The sequence below is a fragment of the Corvus cornix genome, chromosome 2 (assembly GCF_000738735.6).
Source record: "Corvus cornix cornix isolate S_Up_H32 chromosome 2, ASM73873v5, whole genome shotgun sequence".
Lineage (NCBI taxonomy): Eukaryota > Metazoa > Chordata > Aves > Passeriformes > Corvidae > Corvus > Corvus cornix.
The window spans coordinates 143,224,526-143,251,863 of NC_046333.1; the positions used below are offsets into that span (position 1 = coordinate 143,224,526).

At 40.8% G+C, this 27,338-nt stretch overlaps 1 protein-coding gene across 20 annotated transcripts in view; it reads right to left on the reverse strand.

Moving 5' to 3' along the window:
* Window positions 1-27,338, reverse strand: part of MTSS1 (MTSS I-BAR domain containing 1) — a 126,425-nt gene that overhangs the window by 91,769 nt on the left and 7,318 nt on the right. For all 20 annotated transcript variants that reach the window (XM_039550242.1, XM_039550234.1, XM_039550233.1 and 17 more), the window contains exons 3-4: window positions 17,555-17,616; window positions 14,751-14,824 (exon numbers count right to left, since the gene is read on the reverse strand). In XM_039550242.1, coding sequence (XP_039406176.1) covers window positions 14,751-14,824; window positions 17,555-17,616 — 136 coding nt within the window. The remainder of the gene's footprint in view (window positions 1-14,750; window positions 14,825-17,554; window positions 17,617-27,338) is intronic.

The window sequence follows — 27,338 nt, forward strand, 5'->3', positions numbered from 1 at the left end:
CCTTCAGAAATCCAAGCAAGACTTCTTATGGGTACTAGTTTGATTCATTTTTTTTCCTACATATACATTTATACAAAAAAGATGCACCCAGAGCATTTTCCAGCACACCTGCCACTCCAGAGACACTGCCTGTTCCCACGCCTCTCTGTGCTGGCGGGCTCCAGCCATGGCTGTGTCCAGCAAAAGGCCTGCAGCAGACTAAGCCCTGACCAGCCCTCCACAGATAATCAGGTTAGATGATCTAATGGTCCTCCTGGTCCTTAAAAAGAAAATTAGCTGTGAATCACTTTGATGCTTTGAAGTCCTGGTCCAGTTAGTCCCACAGACAGAGAGCAGCCACTGCAAGATGAAACTCAAATCAAAGCCAAGTTTTATTTCTGTGGTCAGCAGCACAGACATATTTCAAAACCAAGGTGAAGCAGATGACCAGGAAAGAGAGGTGAAGCCAGACAGGCTTCTCTCTGTCTGTGGGACAGAGAGGCATTCAGTTGACTAAGAAACAAAAAGGTAGGGTGACCAAGAGCCTGAGAGGCTTTCTGGCCTGATGCTTTCCATACGTAAATCCTAAAATGGCAGCCACTGGTCCCCACTGTTCATTCACTCACTCATACTTATCAAAGAACAGTTCTCACTCACATCAGCTTGCAAAACTTCGCACAGGTAACTGGAGTGAATAATCCTCTAGTCATGCTTCACCCTAATACTTTATAAAAGATTTAAAAAAAATTTCTGAATTATGCACTAGATGGCTATTAACAAGGATAACCCAAGAGGCTTTTTTCCAAGCTCAGAAGCTACTTTTTTCCAAGACTGACCTGTCCAGTTGTCCACACTAAAATAACTCACAGATATTTAAATCATGCAAGGCCATCAGTGGTTAGTGCTTTCACAGAAACCTTCCCAAACAGAATTAATTAACTGATAAATGATATTGAGAACATATCCATCAACCTCGCGATGCAGTTCCTCATGTTTGTGCCAAAGCAACTCTACTCCTACTCTTCCATCAGCATAAATGAGTCTAAAACCAGCCTTATAAAAATATTAAAATGGGTTTCATTATAGCTTAAACTAGTGAGAAGACTTTGACAACTATTCCCAAAAAACAAACTCCCCGTTGACCCTTTTTAAGTATCCTAAAAAGAGTTGCAGCTCTACCTACAGAATTGAAATCAAAAACAAGTTAACAGAAAACAAAAGAGAAGGCAAGGTATTACAAAGTGTTCATTGCTGCATGGAAAGGTCTTTGTTCAAATATACTGCATGTAAGAAATCTTATTATTGTATAATTAAATCCTGAACTAATATGGCCAGGAAGTGGAACTTTAAAAACAAGGCTTTCAGGATTGTCTAGTTTGACACCTTCTTTACATGGCAGAAACGGGTTTGTCTGCCTTAATCCTTCCTCTACAACCACTGAGAAAGGTCTGTATGTGCTGCAAGAAGAGCACTTTAAGTTTTCAGGAATCCAGAAAAGAGTAACAGAACTTCAGCTAGGCCTGATCCCATTCAACCAATCAATACTGCATCTTGCTCATCTTTTGTTATTACCAATCCTCTTGCAAAATGAGGCTGTTCTACATAAATATTTCCGAGTCATCCATATTAATGCAAATACATTGAAAATGCTGCAGGAAACATGCAGGGCCACAGTCAGAAAGGAAAAAGCACAGAAACCCACAGAAGCTGAAAACAAAAAACCACAGGTAAGCCTCTTTCCAATAAAAACAAACAATACCCTCTGTAAAGCAGAACTAAGTGAACCAGAAAGGGAAATCCAGACAAAGGCACAAAACACCAGGAAACAAGTTACCCCACACTTTTTTTTTTTTTTTTTTTGAAAAGGAAAAAAAAAAGCAAGTGGGAGGAGTGTGAAACTCTAGCTGCCCCCATATCCTGTGAACAGTTACCCACTGTTCAGTCCCGGTAATGCTCTGGGGTAGTTCTGGGCATACAAAGCAGCATATCTAGGATCTTAAGTAACATTACTGAAGGAATTAGATACCAGGAAATACAGACCCTACATTTTTGATGTAGTCACTTTACAGGAACTACATGGCATCTCACACTGATCTCCAAGTAACTTGAACAAACTTGGCAGGTCTTAGGACCAAAAGAAATTCTCATTGCTATAGATAGGTCATACAAAATAGATGTGCCTGGCAATGTATGACATCCAAGTCTTGGGGTCAAACTACCACTTCACACCTCCATCCTGGGGATGTCGAAACCTCTACAGCCCAGGATTATTCTTGGAAGTCTTTATTTCATTATCCCTTTAAACAGAACTAGATCTCCTTTTAACTAGGAATCATTGCAATTATGTAAATTGCTATTACTGCATTGCTTGCTTTTAAAAATTAAAAAAAATATATAAATTTTAGAAATTATAACTTTTGTTCTTCTACTTACTGAAACTATTGTTTGAGGCAAAATATGTCATTACAAGAAAAAGCTAAAGGAAGAGACTCCTGTTTGCCTTGTGTCCCTTCAACCTTTCCTAATGGTTGGAAGCAGTGAATCAAAGGTAAAATGAACTGACTTGCCCCAGTTTGTTTCCATGCAACTTAAAGCTGCATCATGAATGTTTAATGTTTACTCCCATTGGTCACAAAAAGCTTTTTACACACTGAGTATGTTTCATCTAAGAGACCTTTTCTCTTAAAGAAAGCTGTTCATACATCTTTCAGCTTACGGGTGCACCTGGAGGGCACAAGTTTTGAGTCCAGCTTCCTTTTTTGGCCAAAAAAAAAAAAAAAATCACATGTGAAAATAAGTTGGAACCAAACTGTGACTAACTTGAAGTAAACAAAAGTTAAGCATAAACAAGAAAATATATACTACTTTATCCATGACAATCATGACCTCAAAAATGGAACTCTAAAGAGGCTGGAATTCTGACCAATTTCAACAGATTAGGCAACAGTCAAAACATTGGAGACAAAGAGCTTTGGAAAGGCTGTTGAATAGATGATTTTTTTAACCTGACCAAGCTTTAGCCTTCATTAACCAACCTAAGAGGACAGGACAGACTTCTTGCCACTTAGGCTCAAAAATCCCTTAGCAATATTCATGATGGGCAGATGGGTGGTTGTATGCACTTCTGAAGACATTAGCTTTTTTCTTGTGAGAACCCATTAACCCTAACACAAAGCCTTAACAAGAAAGCTTTATTCTAACAAGTACATTTGTTTTAAAATACTCAAATCTAAACTTGAAGCTTAATTACACTGTGCATAAAGTCACCCTAGAGTAACATCTCAACCAGCTTCTTCATTGTCTTTATAGATGCACACCGCAAGTTCAGCACTTTCACCCTAGCTGGGAACATACATGAACAAGGCTTTTTCTCCTACTCCTAATTTTGAAAGCCATGTTAAATTAGTTAGATTGCCAACAAAGAGAACATGTTGGGAAGAACAAAGTGTCTCTGAAAACAGGCAGCCACTTCAGAGAGAACGGCTAAAACCCTTGCGGAAGTGCAGCTTGAGAAACATGGACTTTATAGCTCTGAGTGAAGCCGGCCTCAAGCTTACAATGAAAGATTAAAATCTGTTCGTCTAAATCAATTATCCGTCCTGAGCGCACGTCGTGCACTTGAGCCCAGCAGTCTGGGGAGGGCTTTGCATCACGGTACACACTCAGTGACAACATTCATTTCTCCAACATTTCAGCTTAATAACTAAAACATTTCCTTGACTATATTCATAACCAAGGCTCCTGCCTCTGCAGCAGCTCCAGAAGAGCTACACATGAACTCTTTACCTTTGAACCACAGCGACTAACACTCACACAGAGCTGCTATTCTCCCTGCAAGACAACCTAGATTTAAAATGGATACACATTCACAATAGCCTCCAACGGAAATGTGCTCTATTGGAATCCACTGATTTTGCAAACTAGCAGAAAATGAAAAAGCATTAAAAACAGGGGTAATCCATCACAATATGCACTTTAAGTATTTACTAAATGTACTTTGGATTTAATTTATTTATAACAACTCAGCATTCTGGACTTCCATCACTATATTGTGTAAATATAACAAAATCTTACTCTAAGATTCTCATTTCAGCACTCTACTTAATATCTGCTTGAAAGAAAGGGAGTTTTTTTTATTTCTACACAAGTACAAAGGTGAGGATGATTTCTCAGCAACATGAGTCATTATATTCTTAAATGACAGTTTCCAATCCTACTTCTGAAACTGTTAATCTGGTCATATCTCAGTGCCAAATTATCTCAGATTATTCAAATGCATCATTACTCTCTTGACGCAAATAGTTTAATCCAGTAATTTATCGGGTTTTTAAAAATCACTGTAATACTTTTACTATGGGTTTGCATACGTAAACAGTGAATATAAAAGATGACCCGGTCTGAACAATAAATAAAACCCCTTACTTTTTAAATTTTTTTTTTTAAATAAAATCCCTCACTTCTTCATGGATATGTACCAGATGTTCCCTAAATATGCCCAGCACAACACACCCAGCTCCTCTTTGTCCACCATACATTTCTTCCTCTCCACACTCACTCTCCTCAGCCCACTCTGGCATCCTCAAATACCAAATGAGTAAGAGGCTGCTCTGAGGGCGGCTAAGTCAAGGCTCCCCTTGCGCTGGCTGAGCAAATGGCACTCCTTGTGAGTCCACGTCTACAAGTACACAGGACATACAACTTCATCCTCTCCTCAGAGATGCTTGGCTTCTAGGGGGACAAGGCTTGGAAGACAAGCACATCTGATACACATCTCCTTTTCTTGCACAGCCAGGATAACCAACCTTCAGTCATACAAAATGACATCTTCACACTTTAGACTTTCATCAATGCTCCAAGTTTACTTTAGAGAGCTTGGCCTCATCACAATATGGGGAACTACTGGGGTGGGAAAAAAAGAGACCAAACCATTATTGCCTGCCTAAGTCCAATTTCTGTACTTAGAGGACTTGTCAGGACAGCAAGCACTGTTCTGCATTTCTTTCGCACCTCCATCACATGATTCAAGTTTTTAAAGTAACCCTAAATAAAAGATTCAGTTACATTTTCAAGTATCTGACCCCCCTATGCCTTTCTGGACTAATTACAAATTATGCAAACCAGGCTTTGCATATTGCCTGGCACCCTGAAAGCCTACAGTCTATACAAGCCAAGCTTCAACACTCCAACCCCTGCTTAACCCTGCAAAACCAAATACACTTAGCAGGTGTGTCTGGGCCTAAGTAAGGGCAGAAGCTGCTCCTGCAGATGAAAACACATTAACAATGCTATTTATCATGCTCAGCAGAACGAACACCAGCTCTGCTTCGAAACAGAACAGTGGCAACACCAATGGCTGTTACTCTCAGGAGAAAATGGACCCAGTTCTCAGGCATATCTTTCACTTTGGGGTGGGCTGAAGTGACTCCAGGACAAACACTCATTGATGTATTCTTTAGTGTTTCCATTTAGCAGCTCTACCAAGGGAGGAGACTGGTGTCAGAGAAAAAGACAACCCCCCTCCTCACCTCCAAATCTATTTTGCAAAAAGCCTATTTTTAGCTCTCAGCGAACATGCCGAGATGCACAGCACTGCTACTGGAGTAATGGCAGCCACAAACCCGACTGCTTGTTTGTCATCCATCAAGTACTCGCACAGGGCTGCATCGAGCTGCAAAACAGGCTCAAATACAGCTCCAAACTGAAGTCCCAGCCAGCTCCCTGATATTAGTTACTATAGAAACCAGTCCCTCGGCACAGGCGTTCACAGCAGGAAATCATGCAGATTTCAATTTTACATAGTAATAAATGCTGCGGGAGAGCAGAATTCCACAACAATTGCAGGGGCTGATTGTACAAACCCAGACCTCTTTTACCCCACGACACTGTGGATGAATGTGCCCACGCAGAAAATTGTCACTGCTCCTAGTTTTGAAGTGGTTTCCACAAAGCTTGAGTTGGGATGGCTGCTGAAAAGGTCATAGCATTTTTCAATGGCTTCATTAGATTGGAAAAGGTACTTTACACGCAAGAGGCCCATGTGAAAACAACAAAAAAAGCACCAACTGCAAAGCAGTAGGAGGATTTAAGCATATATGTAACTACAGAGAGTCCAAACATTTTACAGGAAGTACTATCAGGTCACAACCCAGGGCTCCTTTGGAAACAGCCCATCTTCGTTTCCTTCTCCACCCTGTCCAAAAAAATAAACCTGAATGGAGGGCAGGTCACAGATTTATTTGTAGAAAAAAACTGTTGTAGAAAGCACAAAGACAAGAGGGAGGACTCTGAGCCCTGAAATGAAACAGTGAGGTAACTATATTATTTTAACTTTTCAGAAGTAGTTCTACAGGTTGGACTCCATCATGTGTGGGAGTGGAAGAGGAAGACACACAGCGAAATGCACTTCTTGTCCTAGGCAGATGGGGACTCTACCCCACCTCTCTAAATGAGCCCATAGCCTGAACAGTGCAGGTTTTACTACATGAACCGGGGAAGAAAAGAGCAGGGAACTGCTTCACTGAAGAAAACTAACGTGAAGGGAGGAGGGAAGGGGTGAACAGCTTGCACAGCAACAGGGACAAACATTTGTGCTGGCAACACCCGAGAAATCATCAAGCAAACAGAAGGACAAGAAAATTAAGAAAGCTGGTCTATTTTTAAGCAAGACCTCATTATTACCATGAACATGCACTGCTTCCTGGGGAAGCAGCAGGTATGCAAACATGAGATGAATCATATCACCGAGTAAATCACCTGGCAGTATAACACTAGTTTGCATGGACACACACAGAGTGAACGTATACGATCTACGGTCCTGACACCTACAAAAATGTGTGGAAGAGCATTTTTCTGGGAGGCAGCCTGAATTAAGGAGAGCAAAAAAAAACCTGTTAGACAATGCAAATGTCACTGCTGCTGCTGAAAATTACTTTTGTTATTGCTTTTGTTAATGATTAGATGGAGCTCCGTTGTTATGGACACTCCACTCGCAATTAGTCTGCTGCAGCTCATAATTTCACTTTTTGTATAGGTCTCTTATGTCATTAGAAACAAACATAATTTTTTTCCAGTCAGGGTAGGAATAGACAGAGGGAACTGGAGAAGACATCCCAAGTGAAAGCACACATTTTATACTGCAGCCTTTGCACAAATTGTCTGATACAAAGGAACTTCACAAGTGGTTCAAGGATGTGTGGACTGGAATGCAATGAGATTGAGTAAACTGCAGGACTCTGGTCAGGTCTACACTCACACCCCTAGAGTCTGGTGAGTTTGCAAGAAGCCAGCTGACGGCACCAATCTGATACTTCACCAACCTGTGTCTTCTTGGAAGCCACCACTGAGGTGACCAACAAAAAGACAACCCCCAAACCTGCAGTTCCAGACAGCTGAGGCACAAAGCTTGAGGCTGCAGAAGCTCAGCAACTGCTCTGCAGCCGCCACAGTTTGTTATGGGCAAGGTCCAAGAGACAAGAAGCACCACCCTACTTCACAGAAACCTTGCTTAGTCTGAGCTGATTTTCTAATTCTCTTCCCACACCACACAGAACTTCCTTCTCTGTCGTATGGCAAATAAAAAAAGATACTAAATAAAACTCAGTGGGAACAGATCTTCAGCTACCTTTGCTACCCAACTGGTGACAGATTAAAACTAAGTAAGTAAGAGCTGCAACAACTCTCTTGTTGTGGTTACTACAGCATTTTAACTGTGTGCCAACTAGTAATTTATCACATCAAAAGGCTGCCTGAATTAGCCTGAAAGGGGATCTCCCACCACAGAAACACGTGCTACACTGGGAAAACCAACCACCAACCAAAACCTCAGCCTCCACTTTCAAATCCACATCCCATCATCAAAAGTATGTTTTTGCATCTTTGATTCTAACCTAATAAATTATCTGAAGGAAATCCTCAGAGCCATTTATGATTTATCCTCATTACTTCCCAAACTGGATGTTTAAGACATCGAAAGTCTGGTTCTGCTGCCACGACTTAGAAAATTCTTTACAGCTACAAAACCAGTACTTAGTTACAGAAGTGTAGGTGCTCTGCGTGAAGATGCCCCCAGAGATACAAATTCATCATGTAGCTGGAAACAACAATCCATCCATCCCAAGCCTGCAGAAAAAACAGGATCTGATATTCTATCCTCCTAAAAGCAACACAGCTGTATAAGTAAGAAGAGAGGAAGAACTACAACCAACTGTATGAAAAATTAACTCTGAGCTGTTCCCTATCCCCAAAATCCCAAAGATTTCCAATTCAGATTATAGTGAGCACACTTACACTTGGTCATGTGAAAAAAGTCCAGCCACTTCTTTCTTAACACACCTGCCCACTCCTTGGATGAAGTATTAAGCTTGTTTGCTTCTTTCTCCCTCACTCTTTTTTTTTCTCCCTCATAGAAGCTGGCTTTGTATTCAAGTTTTCTGTTTAGCACACACAATCACCTGGTAGCTTTACTCCCTTTCCTAACAACATTTCAGTCTCTTAGCAAGCACCTTAGCAAGCTCAAAAAAATACTGGGTCGTAGGGCAAATGCAAACTACACTCCTGCGTCACTCTCTGCACTGCACCAAGGGGCAGCTGGCTATGTAAGTTACTATAGCAATTATTTTTGTCTATTGCCCTGAATATTTCTCCTTAGGTAGGAGAAAGCAGCACAAATGTTGTCAATGACCCTGAGCTAGATTTCATCTTGACCTCAAGGGAAAAAATAAGGCATAAATAAATAATATTTCTTTATGCTGAAATGCCTGCACTCACCCGAAGAAAAGAAAATGGCCATGTTATTTTTTATCTGCAGAGCAGCCCTTCCAAGCCCCTAAGTATAAAATCTAGTAATTAATAACCAAACCACTTGTCTTGTGTTTGAGCATTTAAGATGCTCATCCCATTTTGACTGCTCCAGCCAAACAGGTTCACATCAGAAGCAGAGTTCTCAGGGCGACACACTTGTTGAAAGACATGGACCAACATTTGCTACTTGTCTAGAGAAAGATGGGAACACGGAAACAGAGAATAACACAGCACGGCCTTTGTGATCTGCAGTTTTAGCTGTTGTAAAACAGAATATCCAAGTTCCATTTCTCCAAATGCAACAGATATGTAATATGCATCCAGCTGCAAAATTATCTGCCAATGATTCTGAATTTGGTCCTGTGTTTTGCATCATCTTCATGAAAACATATTGGAAGACTGAATGGTTCATTTAAATACTTTTCTTCCTGATTATTTTATATATGAAAATCCACAAAGAAAAAATCTGGACTGTGTTATTTTACTTCAAAGACTCCATAGGAAGAGTAAGTACTTATTACAAAGTCATACCTTAACTGACAGGAAGCTCAAACAGAGGTTTTGCTATGAGTATGAGCATCTGAAATTAAAGAGGAGTCAGAAAGACAAAGGAATTGGACAATGAGAATGCCCTTCCTCTTGTGACCAGCTTTGTTTTCACTCTGAAATTAGGCACCGCTCACCATCACAACTCCCCAGTCCATAGCCAGGAGCAAAGCAGTTTATTTAAAAAATGTTATACAGCTTTTAGGTCTACTGCTGTAGATTATGGTGTCTTTCCCCTCCCCAGGCTTAACTTCTGTTTCATTTTTTTTTCCCCACCATGAAAATAAATAAATTTTTTAAAAACACCATTCAGTACTGTCCATTACATTTTGCTGTGGCACCAAGGATTTACCATGCCTTGGGTCACACTGTGCCATATTTGCACTGAGCAAGATACTGGTTCAGGAGGCCTAAGCACACTTACTTGGAAGATAACAGATGCTAATTCCAGCCCTGCGACACTTTGAGCAGCTTATCACCTTGTAAAACCACTTCAATACATACCATATAGATCCTGGCTAAAATAAAAATGTATCACCCAAACTACGGACTATTTGAAGGGGTACTCACACGGTACCTGGAGCAACACGGTTGTAGAGTCTGCCCTGGAACACTGATCTGCAGCAAAAGTACTATTTTAAGCAGCCTTACTAAACATGAAGAGCAGTCACTGAGTAGTGCCATGTAAGAGCTACCTGACGCAGATACTCACAAATATTAATCAAATTTAATTTTCTAAGTAAAAGTGTTAAGCCATATTTACATTTTTGTGTGCTGTTGAAGTTTAATGACGCCTGAAAAAAGTACAGGCACTTTAATGCAGCACTTCTTCTACACTGATAAATCCTGCCACTCAAAAGGATAACATTAAAATTACTATGCTGATTTTGGATGCCCTGCTGCTCCTGCATGCCATGCAGACATAGGCTGAGTTTTGCTTCCAAGTCTACTCAGTGTCCCTTGGTAGCTGGCTGACCATCCACAGTACTTCCCTCCCCGACCTCAGACCCCTCAGTACAGCAGAGAAGGTCTCCCTCTCAAGTGGAATTTCCTGCAACTCTTGTCAGTAGCTCTACATTGCCTTAAAATCCTCTCAGACGTCTGTAAAATGAAAGAGATGGAAAACATAATAGATGTCAGAGTTACCAAAGGCAGGGAACACATACCTCTAGTAGCACTTGCCAAGAGGGAACTTCAAACAGCACTACAATCCACGGAATCCAACTGGCCAGAGAAAGCTGTGTGATATGCTGACACCCTCTTGAAGTGATTTAACTAATCTGCTAATATCAAACACACCTATGTATATGCAAAACCCTTCAATATGAATGAAAAACAAAAAACCACAAGACTTGAGTATCAGCTGCCTCATTAACAATCTCACTTTGAAGATCAATTTTAAGCTTGGGTAAATCAAAGCTTTTAGATCATCTTTCCATAAATTTTAATTTACACCTGTGCAGATGCAGGCAGGCACGACTGGGGCAGGGTTTTATCCATGGAAGCTGCCAATGGTGTATTAAGTGGATACAGAAGAAGTGTGCATGTCTTCACATCAATCTCCCTCATAACACAAGGAGGATAGTTACTTTTCACACCTACTTTTTCAAGTTCCTGAGCTCTAGTACTTATCTACAAAGGACATTCAAATGCAGCAGAGGCAGAAGAAGACTAGCATACAAAAAGCAAAGCAATTTACACACATCCTTTTACATACTGTTGAAACCCACCTTATAATCATATATCACATTTAAACGTACAGTATGTGGGATGCGCAGTTCTTGCCTTCAAAGGAGACTATACTTGTATTGCACAAATAATCAGGTAAACAGCTATTAAATGAACTTAGGTTTAAATTTCTTCCATGTTTCAGAACTGATTCTGATTCAGAATTATTACTGATGCAGGTAAAAACATTAAGAATCTCAAATATTGACAGTAATAAGCCATGTGAGAAAAGCCTGAACTGAAACTCATGAGCATACATCTCCCCAAAAGGAAACTTCACTTTTAAGGTATTCCAGAGTTATTATTAATACTATTTAAGGTATATTAAGGATTTAAAGGTACCCTGAAGAACCTCATTCATTTAAGACTTTGTGAGCATTCTCTTTAATACTCATAGTGAGAGATAATACAGATTCCACTGGAGACTACTGAGTTCTGCTGGGCTTTATGCCAAACAGATGCAGCTTGAATAAAACAAACTGCTACATAGATGTCTCTATTTTGTCAGAGCTCAAAAATCAAAATATCTGAAGGAATTTTGTTTTCAAAAATCTCTGATACCAGCAAAAACAGCACACACTGCTATACAGCTAGCATTACTAGAGAATTAGCAACATAACTTGACAATCTCCCCCATTCAAATGATGTTTCTCAGATGACCAGACCCACAGAAACCCAACATTTTGGTGATACATGCATCAGAACCACTTTCCCTGTGTTTTCACTTGTCAGGCTAAAATCAAAAAGCACTGAACTGAGGGAACAGAACTGAGGAAAAAAGAGACTGAACTTTGCCTTGATACACATCTAAATGGAGAGACAGCAAAGGAGGAAGCAAAAGCTGAAATGAGCTGGTTGGGAAATTAATTTGTGTATTGAGTCACCACAAAACATCAGGTACTTCACGTTCAGGGCTTTTCCTACTTTAGAAGCTACAATGTGAAGAAAATACAGCAAAGTACAGGTTATCAGATTCATCCAGTCATAGGTTTTACCATAGGCAGAGCTCCAATTATGCCTTCTATCTGAGCTCCAGATGGGAACGTGAAGATTAACATCATTACCATTGCAGAAATAGAAGGAAGTAAATGGCATGGAGAGAACGATGCACCAAAAGAGGAAAGACAAAGCTTGGGAACAGCAGTAATGCCACACAAGGTAAAGATACCAGTTGGAACACGGACTGGCAGTGATGGATATAAGCTCCCATTCTTGAACGCTTGGTGACTGAAAAGGAGATTGTCTCCCCTTGTGTGTGTGTGGACATGTACATCCATGCAAACACTTTTTCTTCTTTCAAAGCTAATGCTGATGCAAACAGATTAAAGAGTAGCCAGAGTGCTTCTGTTGACTGATAAAACACTTTCATCAGCTAGATCAGTGAGTCTTAAAATAACAGGCCACTTTCTGTAGTATAAGCAATTACAAATTAAAGGCAGCACCCAGCTTCACAACACTTCAGTCATCCTAACAAGGAACTAACGTTGTCCCTCCAGAGCAGGCACCTGCTTCAACATTTGCATATACAGTTAGGTCCCAGAAGTAGTATTTGGCTCATGCAATGATAAACCAGCCTTATGATGTAAAATATACCAACCTCCCTGCCATTGTCATGGGAAGTGCTACATGAGTCTCATATATCCCCAGAAACTGAACATGAACTTGCCTGACTTTGGTTAATCTGTTAACTGTAAACTTTGGTTTATCTGTTAACCCTCTAAACAGTGTGAAACACAGCCAGGTGTTTGATAATTTTATAAACTGGGTAAGTAACAGGCAAAATTTAACAAAGAATTTTTCACATTAGGCAACCCCTCAGAGGGAAAACAGCCTGTCAAAATTGCCGCATCAGAGAAGGAAAATAGTAAGTTCGTTCTGTGTCAGTTTTGGAATACAACTCTTTATACTGATGGCAAATTACATTTTTACTGAATTGTGCCCTCATAAGTCATAGGGACTTCTGCCATCACCTTCCATAGGGTCAGGTGTTTATCCCTGTCCACAGCAAGGTAGAACCATCTGTATTTGTTAAAGGACCAAGGTGCAACCTCAAAGGTAAACTTGAATGGGCACAAATGGAAGTTAGGTTGGGAGGAAGATCAGAACCACCAGCTAACCCAGAGCTTTCATTCATTGCCCAGAACATCACTTTCTAAAAATAAAACCAAAATTCCTTTCTATCCTTTCAGTCAGGGAAGGCAGAAGACAGAACAGAGGAGCTATACAAATTTGGCATGCCTGGATTCACAGAGCTCCTTTTGTAAAGGATGTGTTCGAAGAGATAAGACACAACACTTGCTGGACATGGTCCAAATAATACAGCAGAAAGTGTAAAATACCCTTCAAAACCCCACACAAGCCATTTTTGTTTAAGAGTGGGAGAGTTTCAGTCATTCTGGTATCTCAAATGCAAGTCCTATAAGCCTGCCAGCATAGCTAGAAGACAAGTCTGAATCATTTTGGTAGTTTACTTTATTTCCCCTTGGGAAAGCAGAAGGAATAGAAGAGAACATGCTTGAAAGAAAGACATGTTAGCAATCCAAGTTCTGCCTTGGGTCTCATCCTCAGTTTATTCCACTTTCTGTCATGCTTACTATTTTATGTGAGTAGATTACCTATAATTTACAGTAGGTATGCATATAATGAGGAACTTCTTATCAGAATGTAAACATTAGCTTTAGACAGGAAAAAAAGAATTCTTCCCTCTTGTCATTCTCTTGGTACTCACTCCAGCAGCTGCTACTACTCCTGTTAGCCAGAAGTGAAGGGAAGAGGAAGTCTGGCTGAGCTTGCACTCTGCTAATGGGAATGAACACTCTTCACATCAGCAGTATTACTTTCTAACTCTCCAAGTCAAATGCCAAGGGCACACTAGGACTTTAAAAAAATGCTACAAAACCTTTAAGGTTAAAGGTGACAAAAAGTTGTTCCCTCAGCAGTGATTTATCTGCACTTTGGATTTACTCTTCAGCAGCAGTCCAAGGACAGTGACCATGGGGAATGCCCTACCACTGCAGGGACATCTGCACATGATGCTGTGGTCACCAGGCATCCAGCATCAGAGAGAAGCAGCCTTTTGTCTCCTTCCAACTCAGCAATCTGGACAGAATGCCAGCTGCACTATTTTGGCTCTCCATACTCTCCAACACGCTTAGACTGCTACCCAGAGAAGCCCACAGCCCAGGAAAACTCATTTTGACCAAGAATGTCAGACTTAAGGGGGAAGGACAAGCAAAGTCTTTGCTCAAAGATGTAAGTACAGGTCATGGTCATCATTACTGGCAGAACCCAAAGGCCACAGCATCAGCCAGTATCTGCTCTGTCTCCAGCAGCCCTACAGTTATTTATTCCAGCTGAGTATCAAGCCTTTTACATTTATACAAGGTACAGAAGCGACAGTGAATACAGATTTCTGTAAATCTTGCTTTCAAATATTATTCATCAACGTATAATTCAAATGGTAATTAAGAAGTGTTCACATGATTGATGACACATTTAAATTACAGGTTTCCAGCATTTTTTTTTTCAATAAAGACAACTTCCTTTTTCACGTGCCACTTTTTCAAAGTGCAAGTCCATCTAACAGATGTCTCACAGATCTGCTTGTCAATGTAACAAGTTAAAACTTCTTTTTATTACGACAAATGGTATAAACTGCACAGTGTTCTGTTAAACTCAATATTGACACATCTGCTTACCACGTGTATTAGTAGCCATGTCAGCCACTTTCTGAAAGGCATCCAAAAAGGCAGCAGCTGCTACTACTGTAGTCCTGAAATGCATACAGATAACAAAACATTAGCAGTGTCTCATTGATGCCTATTTAATTACTGCCAAAAACATTTAGGCTTATAAAGAATAACACTGTGAACTTGCAGAGGCCACAAAAAGTATTCTCTTTTATATCTGAACTTAGCCTTTTCCCTCCTTCATTTCTTAATCCCTTCCTCGCTTTGTGTTAGCACTATGGACTTGGAGGCAGCCACGCTAATTCCATGCTGAGAATTGCACAGGACAGGTGCTGTTTCAAAAGAGCACAGCCACCCTCCTTCTAGCTGATTTCCTCTGATGAACTAATATTAAGCAGTCAAACATGAAAAACAAATCTAACACACATTATACTTCACCCATTAGCGAACAAATTACAGCCACTGCTATTTTCAGGGAACATGCGTATTTTAAGAATAAACATGCACAAACTTCCTTTTATCTAGGATCCTGGCCAAACAATTTCCTGCATTTTTCATCTGTGGACCATGAGCATCCCTTGAAACAGAAAATTTCTTGGAAATCAGACTGATCTGGAGTTCTTTGACAAATGGAAAAGTGGGAAAGAAGAAAAAAACCCCTCCATTTCAAGAAAAAAAACCACAGAGCTCAAACCCACAGAAAACACCAATCCCCAAACCCCCAAAACAAACAAAACCCCTTTCTGATCCACTGCTCCTCCAAGCAGGACCCTTCCTGAGAGGTACACCAGCAATCTCAGACTTCACAATCCAAAGTGTCAACCTCACTAGTCCAATCTCCCTCCACGTCTGGAAAGCACACACAGACCACACATCTGTTCAAGTGGACAGCAAACGTGAGTTACAATTTTCCAGACACATTTGCTCCAGATAAGCAGGCCCCAGAGCCCTGAACACCTCAGGTCAGTCCAGATTTCTGAAGGTTTTTAGTCTGGTTGACCCAATTAAAGTGAAAGTAGGCCAGGGCTCTACAGGTAAAGCACAATTGTGCCCTCTCCACAGTTACCTCATGGTTCTGTTTCTGCACATCTTTTCTAACAGTAACTGATTTTCTCTCCTGATGGTGTCTGTCAGCCTTTTCAAGCGAAATCCAGAACAGGGACTATCAACTTCACTTTGTTTCAAGAGCTCCTTGCTTGCCTCAAAAACCCCGGCAGACCCGCAGGGAAGCTGATCCTCAGCCAGAAAGACCACAGGACTGCTTAATTAGGTCAGATTTTATGCAAGTCTCACTCCAAATATGCTCAAGGTACAGAGGATGTAACTGGCAGCGTAGTAAATGGCCTACTGACAGCACAAAAGATTTGAACACACACACACAGAAAAAACCACCCTATGCATGAGAGGACCAAGCAAATGCATAAGGACTCTCCACATGCTCAGTAGATTAAAGGAAGGGCAGACCCCACCAACCCTGACAGCTAGCTAGCAATATTGGGCCCTGGAACCAGAAAATCTTTTCTGGGATTTTCCTTAACAGTGTTTGTGATGTTCATCTTCCAAACTTGTGGGTCACACTGTTATTCATGTACCATGTTGTTAATTATTAATTATATTGCTAATAACAAAGTTCCATTTCCCCAGTAACAAGATCCAGGAAGACCTGGCTCCAGCTCAAATGACATCTGCTGTCCTTTATCAGAGCACACAGAAATGAAACAGCAGCAAAAGGCTCACATTTGCTAGAAACAAACAGCAAATCCTCGAACACGGGCTTTCAAGCTGCCTGCTTGCATGTTCCTGTAGCACTGCACTGATTGAATGCAACACCACAGGACCGGGAAATAAACAGAACTATCCCTCATGCCATCCCAGAAAGCCTGTGTTTGAAGAGTACAAAAGGCTAGGAAAGTTCTCCATTTCTCTTCTTTCTCTACTTCCTCTGCATCTTCCATACTCCACTGATAGCTGGGAAAAGAAAGAAACCACACGCAAGTGTGGCATTTTAGGCAGGGTGTAGCAGAACAGCATTTTCCAGCTGTTTAGGGCAAATGAAGCTAACTCCCAGCTTCTTTGGGAATGGTTCATAATGCAACACAGAACCACAAACCAGACTGTCAATAACCTGTTGCCACTACAGCTGCTGGGGAAAAAACCTGATGCTTTGGAGAACAGAGAGGAGACTGTGATTTGGAGAGTGTTGTGAGGAAATTGAGCTTGCATTCGTATTAACAGAAACAAATTTTACAAATGAATGAATTCTAGAGGTAGAATTGGTCTGAGTGTGATACTTACGCCATATACTAAAAAATCCAGAATGCCATTTTCAAAGTATACCCCAAGCCCTTAAGTTCTAATCATCACCAATGTATGATCCAGCTAAGCAATTTTTTTCATTTTTAAGTCAGAATAAAATGCTGTTAAGGCTACCAAAGATTTCTTAGTATTTCAAGCCATCTTCTAACATAACCCCTCTGTATTCTACACTAATAAAAGGGCAACACAGACCTAACTCCAAATGTGTGCTCACTAAAGAACAATAGACTATCTTTCCAATTTTCCATGAAAATCCATGAAACTTAGCTCATTTTATGTTTATTATGTATAGCTGGTGGTAGATTATGAATTTTCCTAAATATATTAAAACACCAGTAGTAGTATTTGAAAAATTACATGCAGGTATTGACTATGTAATATGCACAATTTTACTAGGACCTGCTTAGAAAATTATCCTTGCAAAAGCTGCATTTAATCTTAATGTTTGCAAATCCAAGGAACTGTAGGGGATCTTGACTGTGTAACGTAAAACTTACCGAAGCTGAGACTGCAGTTTCCCAGCTTTATTTATAAAATCTTCCCACACTGGGTAACTTCCCTGCAAGAAAAACAAAACACAATAATGAACACTTAATTTGAGCATTCTGATTTTAATACTATAGATCAAATTAAACTAGATGTAAAACAATAACTAAGACTACTAAATCCTAATCCGTGAACACCAAAATTGAATTCTGAATCCAGATGAAACAGCAGGTCCTCTGATGAGGCTTCAAAGTTTTTCTGAATAGAAACCCTGGGCAAGAGGGATTTCAACTGAAGCAGCAAAAATAAATGCCTTGCTTTGGATGGATACTGCAAAAACCAAGCCCACTGGAAGTGAGGTACTAGGATATTACAACAGCATGGAAAGAGAAGCTCCCAAAACTAAAGGCAGCATCACAGTTGTTGTCTACCAATGGATCATCTGTGTTTTTACCAGGTTCAAAGCCTGTATAATAAAAGTGTGATTTGACCAAGAGACAACCTCAAGCACTGCCTCAAGATAACTCTGTAATCGGACACAGAAAAGCACAGTGACAGCTCAAGACAACCAACTTTCCCAACAGCTGCCTTGTCACTGCAAGACCTGTTTCCAAAACAGTCAAAAGCCTTGGAGACAATCTCTGAATTGAAGCTGACAAAGCAGCATGGCACTGAGTGTATACAAAGTGCTTAAGAAGGTTTAATTCTTCTGGACCTCGAGTTTCCTGTAGAATTTTCCCCATTTTTTTTAAACTGGATTAAAAGCACAGGTTTTACTTAGAATATGGACACCAAGCATTCTTGCAAGTCGTGATGTTTATTTTCCAAAGTTAAAAAAAAAAACAAGATTATTTTTTAGACCAAAATTGCTTTCTGCAGAGCAAGTACAATTTTTCCACTAACAGCAAAAGTGTGGTAGAAAGAAACCTCAAAATTTCACTTTGATTGGAGTCTAGAGAGTAAAATAAAATATCCCTGCTTCCTTTAATAAAGGTATAAGACTTGCTGTTACCAGAGCAACAACACAATATAACCCAGATAAGGCAGATCCTCAAGGCTAACATTACCCCAGCTCTGACTGGCAGACGTTGCAAGCAAGTGCAGTTGCTTGTAGCAAACTCAATCCACCCTTATAAACTGGTCTGCTTTTTGTAAGTAAACCAAAATCTATTGCCCCCACTGCCGTGAGAGACAGTGTTTTGTTTTCAGGGCAAAGACAGGACCTTCCCCAAAAGCTGGCAGACAAATTCCCGCTCCTCAGTATACCCTGGTAAGGCAGCTCCCAGACACCTGCTCAGAAGCCTGCTGGTACTCTACTCTCTGTATTTTTCTGCAAGGCTTGTGGGTTTTTGCTAAAAGGAAAAGAAAAAGGGAAAAGACCCCAAACAATGCAAAGCAGGTGTTCATAAGCCTTGTTATACCTACACATGACAGAACCAGTGGCAAATACAGAAGGGGAAAGAGAAAATAGCAGTTATCTGGGTGGCAAGACCTAGAATATAAAGTGCTTTGTGCTAAGCAAAAAACTGTCAGACATTTTAAAAATGAAAGAAACCCACCAATTATTTAACAGAGGCAAAAAATGCTATTTCCTTAAACCTATTAGTCTTACTGCAATCCCTCCTCTGAACCCTGTCTCTCAATGTCACCTGCATGCTGTTCGTGCATTATGCACATGTATGCTAGGAGCCCTGAAAGCCCTGACAATCACCAGCAGGGCCCAAGGCTTTACGGGATACTCCAGCAAAATGCAAGCCGGCAAGCAGGCGATACCAAAGCAGCCTGATTATGTTTCCATCTCGCTGGTGTATTATCCAGCTAAATGCACCTGATGGCTCCCAGGAGATTGATACCAGCTCTGCGTTTAGCTGCTTTCCCAGGGAAGCTTAAGACACTCCTATCAAAACACAGCTCAGGAAGAAATTCCCCTTTTTTTTTATTTTGTGGTCAGCCTGGCAAGCAAAATTGGAGAAATCAAACATTTCCACAACTATTTAATTCTTGTCTATAAAAATGATGTTTTTTTCAAACCAAGCCTGCTCAAATAAGCTGTAACAGTTCATTTTATTAAATAGTTTGCTACATTTGTTGGGTTGAAATCAACGCAGTTTGTTTACCTGGGCTCCCCATATACTGGCCGATAGCACCTGATCTCATTTCGACAGTAGAAAAATGGAGCTTTTTGTGGTTCTAACGTCACTGAATTAATACCTTGGCTGGTGGATTTTGTTGGGGTTCTTTTTTTGCTTGTTGCTGCATTTTTAAAGAAAACCTTTCAGCAGTTTTACATCAGTGATATGAAGTCCTGCATTATCTGCTCAGCTTGCCATATCTTGTTATCTCTAATAAACTCAGCTGAAAATAAGAGGCATGTACTTCATCTGGGTTCCAGAATAATTTTCTCTCACTTTTCCCTGCTGAAGCCACATCCACAAGTTCATCTCTCCGTCAGATCATGAAGTCACGCTCTAAATTGTGTCATTCCTTTGAGCTTTTCCTAAGAACATTTCCACCACCCTATCTCTGCTGAAACCAAAACCCCCTTCATTCCTACCTACAGCAAAAGTGCAAAACACCTACCACTTCACAAGACCAAATAACCAAGGGTTTGTCCCATCTCCAGCACCTAGGAACCAAGGAAGCCATTTAGTGATGCCTGTGGGGACAAACCAGGGAGATGGCAGGAATAAAACTAGTGCTGTAAATCTGCACAGTGCCAGTGCCCTGGGCAGCAGCAACTCCTTCTCCAAGACCTCTTCGTGTGCCACCTGGAGCATGGCAGCCCCGCTGTGTCTCACCTCCAGCAACAGTTCTTGATTTTGTCAAAGCAGAGTCAAGAGAAATGTTAACAGTGGTGAAAAACACACACATCCTTGATTCAACATGTATTACTTTCTCAATTTAAACACAAAGAAACAGCAGGTGGAACTTGATATCTTTGTCCAAGATGTGCGTTTGCGACATAAAGCCACTTCTGAAGAATAATAACACAGTATTTTTAATGCTGCCTCTCCCAGAGCTTCCTCTGCTCCCTCTGCAATTTCCAATTTCAGCTGGCTGATGCAGAAAATAATTTTTCCCCCTTTTAAATGTCAGGGTTACTCAGGCCTGGTGTTATCTGTGAAAGCAGGAGGCCTCCCCCAGGTCCAGTCACGCTTAGGGAAGAGCCACAGCAGGATTCTGGGTTGCAAATTCCCATTTAGCTCTTCATGGATTGAAAAAGGGATCGATTACAGTGAGGGTTTGTCTTTTTTTCTTAAAAAATTGCTAAGGGATTAATCCAAGGATTATTTTCCCCAAAATAACTTTGTGCCCAATTATTTCTTCATCATCGAATGAAGAAATTTGACCTGTCCTCATCTGAATAGATGTTTCCCACTGCCATATGACACTCCATGGCGTCAGGGCCCCTGGAGCTCCTCAGTGGGGCTCTGCTGCCCGCCCAGCACGTCACCATAAGTAAGCTGCAGCATGCCATTATCCTACCCATTGCTTAATTAGTGGGCGTATAGGTGATTAGTCACCTGATCCCACGGCCCAGCTCCAGCTAATCTATACCAAACACAGGCAGGGAAAACACGGAAAACACCTTTCTGCCTCAGGGCTGAGAAACAAACTGCTGCCTCGTGCCTTGTCACTCAGGTAGCCAGTCCACAATTAGGGACATGAAACAACTTCCCCTCAGGGACAGAGAGTGTGTCTGGAAGTGCCAGACACCAACACCCAAACCTGGGCGGAGTCCTCGAAAGCCACAGCTCCTGGACTGCCACAGGGAAAAGGGTGGATCATCATCATACAGTGAAATCCCATCTGACACCCAGACGCATGGACATGGGCAGATGTCTTAATTTTTGTCCTACTTCCTCACCATTCAAATCTATTTTAATTGGCAATAAATTTCATCTTCTCCACTCAGGTCTGGTTTGCTTGTGACAATAACTAGTAAGTGATTTCCTTGTCTTTGTCTCAATCCTTGAGCTTTTTCTTACTATTTTCTCCTCCATCCCATTGAGGAAGAGGAGATAAAAAGCAGCTGGTCAAGGTCAGCCCACCACACCAGAAAAGAGCAGGCAATGATCACCAAGATGCAGCTTTGGAAAAAGAATTTAAGCCTTGGTTGGAAATTTTTTTCTTTTTGGTGAACCAGCACAACCGCCCTGCATAAACACAACACTACAAAAGATTTATGGAAGATAGTTTTTTCCTCTCTTTCAGTCCAGTGATCCCACAGCAGGAGTGAGAAGAGACACACATGAGAAACTCAGTGATTTCTCAATAAAGGAAGGGTAGATTTGCAGCAAAGTATCGTATTTACTGAAATTGTTATTGATGACATCTAATGGCAAGAAAGAACAGGTACCCAGATTGTTGTACCTAAGATTACAACTTGAGTATCAGCAGCCTTGAGTTTTAAAATGTTCTGTCACTCCTTCTGCCAAGAAGTTATGATTCTTCTTTTTCCACTAAGCAAAAGGATGCTTACTTTATTAATTTATTTACATGCACCCCAATTCCCATAGACAAGACTCATTCCATCTTCGAAAAACCCTTGACAGTGTTCTTTTAAGTGCTTTCATTTATCAGAAAGGCTTTTCAGCCTTATTACCAGTTCTTGCTGGGACATCAAGTACAAAGGCAGCAGTAACAGTTTGGAATCTTGTTCAGAGCAACAGCCCATCTAAATTTCTGGGGCAGGGGGAAAGAGACAAGGAAGTGCTCTTCAGTAAAGCAAATCCAGAATCTGATTTTGGCTGTTTCAGCTAGAGAGGTAAGAGAGAGAACTAGGAGAAAGCAGTGCCTTGTTTTTAGCTCAAGGGTTATCAAACCAAGACCTGTATGGCTTCCAGGAAAGTACTAACAATGACTAACTGCAAGACTTCAATGAAATGGGGAAAAAAACAACTACACAGGCTACAGGAGTTAGAACTTCTCCACCTCAGTGTCATTGTTCAGCTATGATAAGCTAAAAAGTGAGTCCCAAACACATAACAGTGTTACAGAGCTCCACACCCTAGTAACACATCCAAATGCCATACATCTATTTTTGGAACAAAAATTGTAACTTGGCTTGTGCATGTGTCCTCCTACCCCTCCAAAGTAAATTATGCTGAAAACAAAAGATTTCTTTTTATATTTTTACCAGTTAACAGAATCACAAGGATTATTATGAATGTCTCATTTCTGTGGCATTCACTACACTACCTCCAAGTAGCAAAGAGACTTTATTGTGCTAGACACCACACAAGGTCACAGATGTTACACACAAAGAATGGCAATCAGCAAGTATGGTTTGCACACAGAGACTACCACTTTTCCACAGTTCTTTAACAGACAAAACCAGGAAAGAGTGGAGGGGAAGAGGACAGGAAACAGTAATAGTCTGAAAAAAAAGAGGGAGGGGGAAAAAAAAAATAAAAGAGGGCTCCAGCCATAGATGTCTCAACACATTTGGAAGACACAATTGTTGACAGTCAGCTTTCCTTCTCAGGTAACATCTGGCACTGGAAGTTCTTCCTCTTTCCCAGAAGAATCAATAGTCAACTGGGTGAAAGAACACTCAGCCAGCCATAACTGCAAGAATTACAAAGTGCTACCAGACATTAATATACCCTCTATTCAATCCACTCATTTAGCCAAGTCCATGACTCATGGATAGGACTGCCTAGACCCTTAACAAGTGACAAAAGGTCTTGCAAAATACAGGTGAGAATACAGAATTAGCATCATTGTGCCTGAAGTTCATAATTGCTCTTCTCCATCCAAAAAACTTCTGCTTGTTGGCTTTTCCTCTTTCTAGTGTGAAAAGCATCAAGGGCCTGTCTCATGAATATTTCTAGGCTGCATCTAAAGTCTCAAATCTTTCAACGCACTGAAACAGGAATTTTGCTGGCAAGAGAGACTTCACCCTTTATAATGACACAGATATATACACACCACCTATTCTATTACTCCTTGGTATTACCCACCTCATTTCGAATACACAGAATCACAGAACGGTTTAAGTTAGAAGGGACATTTAAAGAACATCTAGTCCATGCCCCCTGCCAGGAGCAGGCCTATCTTTCACTAAATCAGGTCATTCTCAGCCCCATCCAAACTGAACATGAACACTTCCAATAATGGAGAATCCACAATTTCTCTGGGCAACCTTTTTCACTGTCTCACCACCCACACTGCAAAATAAATCAATTTGTGTCTAATCTAAATCTCCCCTACCTACTCCCTCTTTCTTGTATTCAAAACCAGAACTCAATCAGCCAAGTCCCAATACTGATTTCAAGAGCATCCCATGGCCCGATGTTGTCCATCATCTGTTTTCCAGGGGTGCAGGACAAGAAACAATCAGTTTTGCTTCAGCAGAGAAGTTTCAGATTGCACAACCCATTCAACTATAAGACCAGGTAACAGGCAACTCTGAAAGGTCAGGCAGCTTCCTTTCACTAGAACTCTTTCAGGAAGAGTAACACATTTATATAGAGGTCTTGCAGAAATACTCCCACAAGACAAGGAAAGAGACCACCTGACTTCAAAGTCTCATCTGTCTTTCTAAGATAAAGATACTGCCGTGCACAGAGGAAGTTTGAGCTTAGCTCCATCAGCAAAAGGGACTCTCAATTTGTGCTAAACCCTCACTGGGCCAGGAATGAAACAGCATCAACAGCAAAAGACATGAACTTCACAGGATTTCACAGCAAGAGCTGAACACAGACATTACTGAACGGAGGAGCAGACAGGTACAGATACAGGTCTGAGAGATTATACTGCATGCAGGTGAAAGTAAAGGCACATCAAGGATCAGAATAAGATGTCATTTAACCAGTAACTACCCTTCAGGAAAGAAAGCAGGGGTAATTAAAATCAGAGTCTTATATCCATACATTTACTTCCATCATTTCTGCCTCTTGTTTAGGGAACGGCAGGATTAGGAACTAGTTTCCCTCAGCATGCACAGTATAAATAGGCATGCCAAGCTTTGCTTTTCAAGGTGATACATTATCACAACATTGAAAATTATGCCACAAAACACTACTGAAGACATCTTATATGCTATTAAAAAACCTGTCAACTGGATACTTCTATGTATCACAGAACCACTTGTTTAGTATTTTCAAAACTGTTTAGTTTTTAGTGTTTAGACGTTAGGACAATAAAGAAAACAGATAATGGCATGAAAAAAATCAAGTCTAAATCTTACACAAGGAAAGTCCAGAAAAGGGTATTCACACCACTGGGGTAAAAAACCCAAACAACAACACCACCACAGATACCCATTTTTTCTACATTCCTAAACCATCTGAAGAACTCTAAAGAATGCCCACTTCCCTTAGTAGCAGCGCTGAAATGCAGCACTACTTTGCAAGAACACACATATTTATTACACCATTTAAAGGGGGAGGGAACCTAAGTCTGGTACCATTCTGTTGTCAGAGCTCTGGAGCCTTTAATTTGTATTATAATAACGCCTGCACTGCATTAGTCTATGTTTAAACATCTCCAGTGGAGGATACCAGTTGCCCTATGGTTGTGACTTTAATTTGTAGTACAGCAAGGACCCATGAAAACTCATCCTGGCTTACAAATCCAACTTAGGAGCCTCCTTCTTTGTCAACAGGGACCACGTCAAATCTGTACTGTCCACAGCTCAGCTTCATGGTTTGTAAGATGAAAAAACTCAGCTCCAAAGCAGTCACTTCACAGTTTAAATCCAAGACTGGGTAATTAGCAAACAAAAGTTAGACTCATACTGTGAGAAAATACATCATGCATAAACAGTCTCTCCCTCTCTAAACATAGGAAGTTATTCACAAGATGGGGGGGCGGTAGGAAACAACTAGCCACAGCTTCTGAAGACCTTTTATCCCATGCCACATTAAAAAAGCTGGACATTAAGTAGTCTTCCAGAGGAAGCATATAGTTCCACATTCTTCCCTACAGGTCTGAACAAGTTTGCAAGCCTGAATAGCAAATTTCTCCTCAGAGACTCATCAATACTGCCTTGGATCCACTCAATCATTAAGTGGCCACTGTTCACACTCAGCAGCTATTTTCTAAACCCACAATATTTCAGCTGGATGAAAACAAAGATAATTAAAATATCAGGAGGCAGTCATTCAAGTTAATACCTACACAGGATAGCCTCAAGCCAACAGCCCTGTGTTTGTAACAACACCAACCCCACTGGGGTCTCATCACTTCTTCCCAAGCAAGCAGAAACCCTAATTTCTGACCACCCACTCAACACAACCTCCATTCCACAAGCAGTAATGTCAATCTCCAGGAACCAAAGTACTAACAAGCATTTGAGTTGACAACAAAAGTATCTCACTGGGAGAAAGGCAGCAGCCAGGTACCCAAGTTTTCAATGCTTAATTAACTTTGCCTCTTGACAGACAGTGAAGTGCAAGTACACTATTGCAGGCTACCTTCTCTCCATTTCACTCATGAGAAGATAAATAATCCCTTTCAATCTCCAAATCAGACCCCTGGTTTGCTCATGCATCCATGAGCATCCATGTGGCGTGCTCACAGATGGTACATGGATGTTCTGAGACATCACCAATACAGCTTTATTAACAAAAAATCCCAAATTATGCCTCTACACAGAGGGCTTCAGAGACACTACACAGCATACATGTGACTTTTGTGGCAAAAAAAAAAAAATATATATCTTATGCTTGGGTGAGAAGCACGGTGGTAGTTTATGTGGAAGACAAAACGAGAACAAATGTGAACCTTTCTGTACCATGAACCAAGTGTCTCTAGTTATACACTCATCAGTAGCATTGTACACACCAACACAAGCTCATTCCCGCAAGAGTGGTTTGTTAAAGGATGACCGTACTCCAGCTAGCATCCTAGGATTAAAACCAACTACACATCACTTATGGTTGTTGACCAGAAGAGTGTAAAGTACAGAGCTCACACAAAACCCCACAAAACAGACAAATTATTCATGATCAGCTTATGGTTAAGATGTTCCAGTCAGGCTTCTCCACTAAAAACTGAGAGAGGTTCTGTAGTTTCAGTTACAGAAGAGGAGTTCAGGACACTTTTGTTCAGAATTTATAGTAATTTGTAGATGTCATCTCTTCTGCCTACAAACACCGGGTTATCACAGTGGTGAACAGCAACACATCTTTATCAGTAAAAACAAAGTGTTAGGTATGTGAGAATAGAAACCTATTATACTGGGAGCTTAAAAAACATCCCCTCATTAACTCCATGTTGTAGATGCACCCAATTTCTTCTTGTCCTAGGGGGAGGGAGTAGAAGTCACTAAACCTGCAGCCATAGCTTGCCTTTCTGTAAAACGGGAGCCATTCTTTGGAGCCAAGTCACACAGAGAGCACTTTGAAGATGAAAGCTGCTATGGTCTTAGCCACAAAACTACTAGACATTTTGTCTCCAATCCTTCCAAACATCTTAGCATCCAAGCTATCTCAGCCCAGCAGGAAGAATTCCATCAATGTCCTTAAAGGTCAGCACAGATCCCAGCAAACAAAGTAGTGCTTGGCACCTTACAGTATCAAGGTAGACATAATTTTCAAATTGAAAACATACCCTTGAAGATATATGTAGCCTAAAGAGACTACTTCATTCTGAAGAGTAGCCTCTTTATGATACTAACTCAAACTTCTCTGTAGTCATCTTCGCATGCTCTAAAGTAGACCAAAAAGCCTTTTTAGATTTAGTTCCTATTTTGCTCTCTGCTTATCTTCAAGACCACACTGTCTTTGGGTAGACCATGAACCTTAAAAATGTTCTTCAGAAGTTGAAAACACATAGCATGCTGCT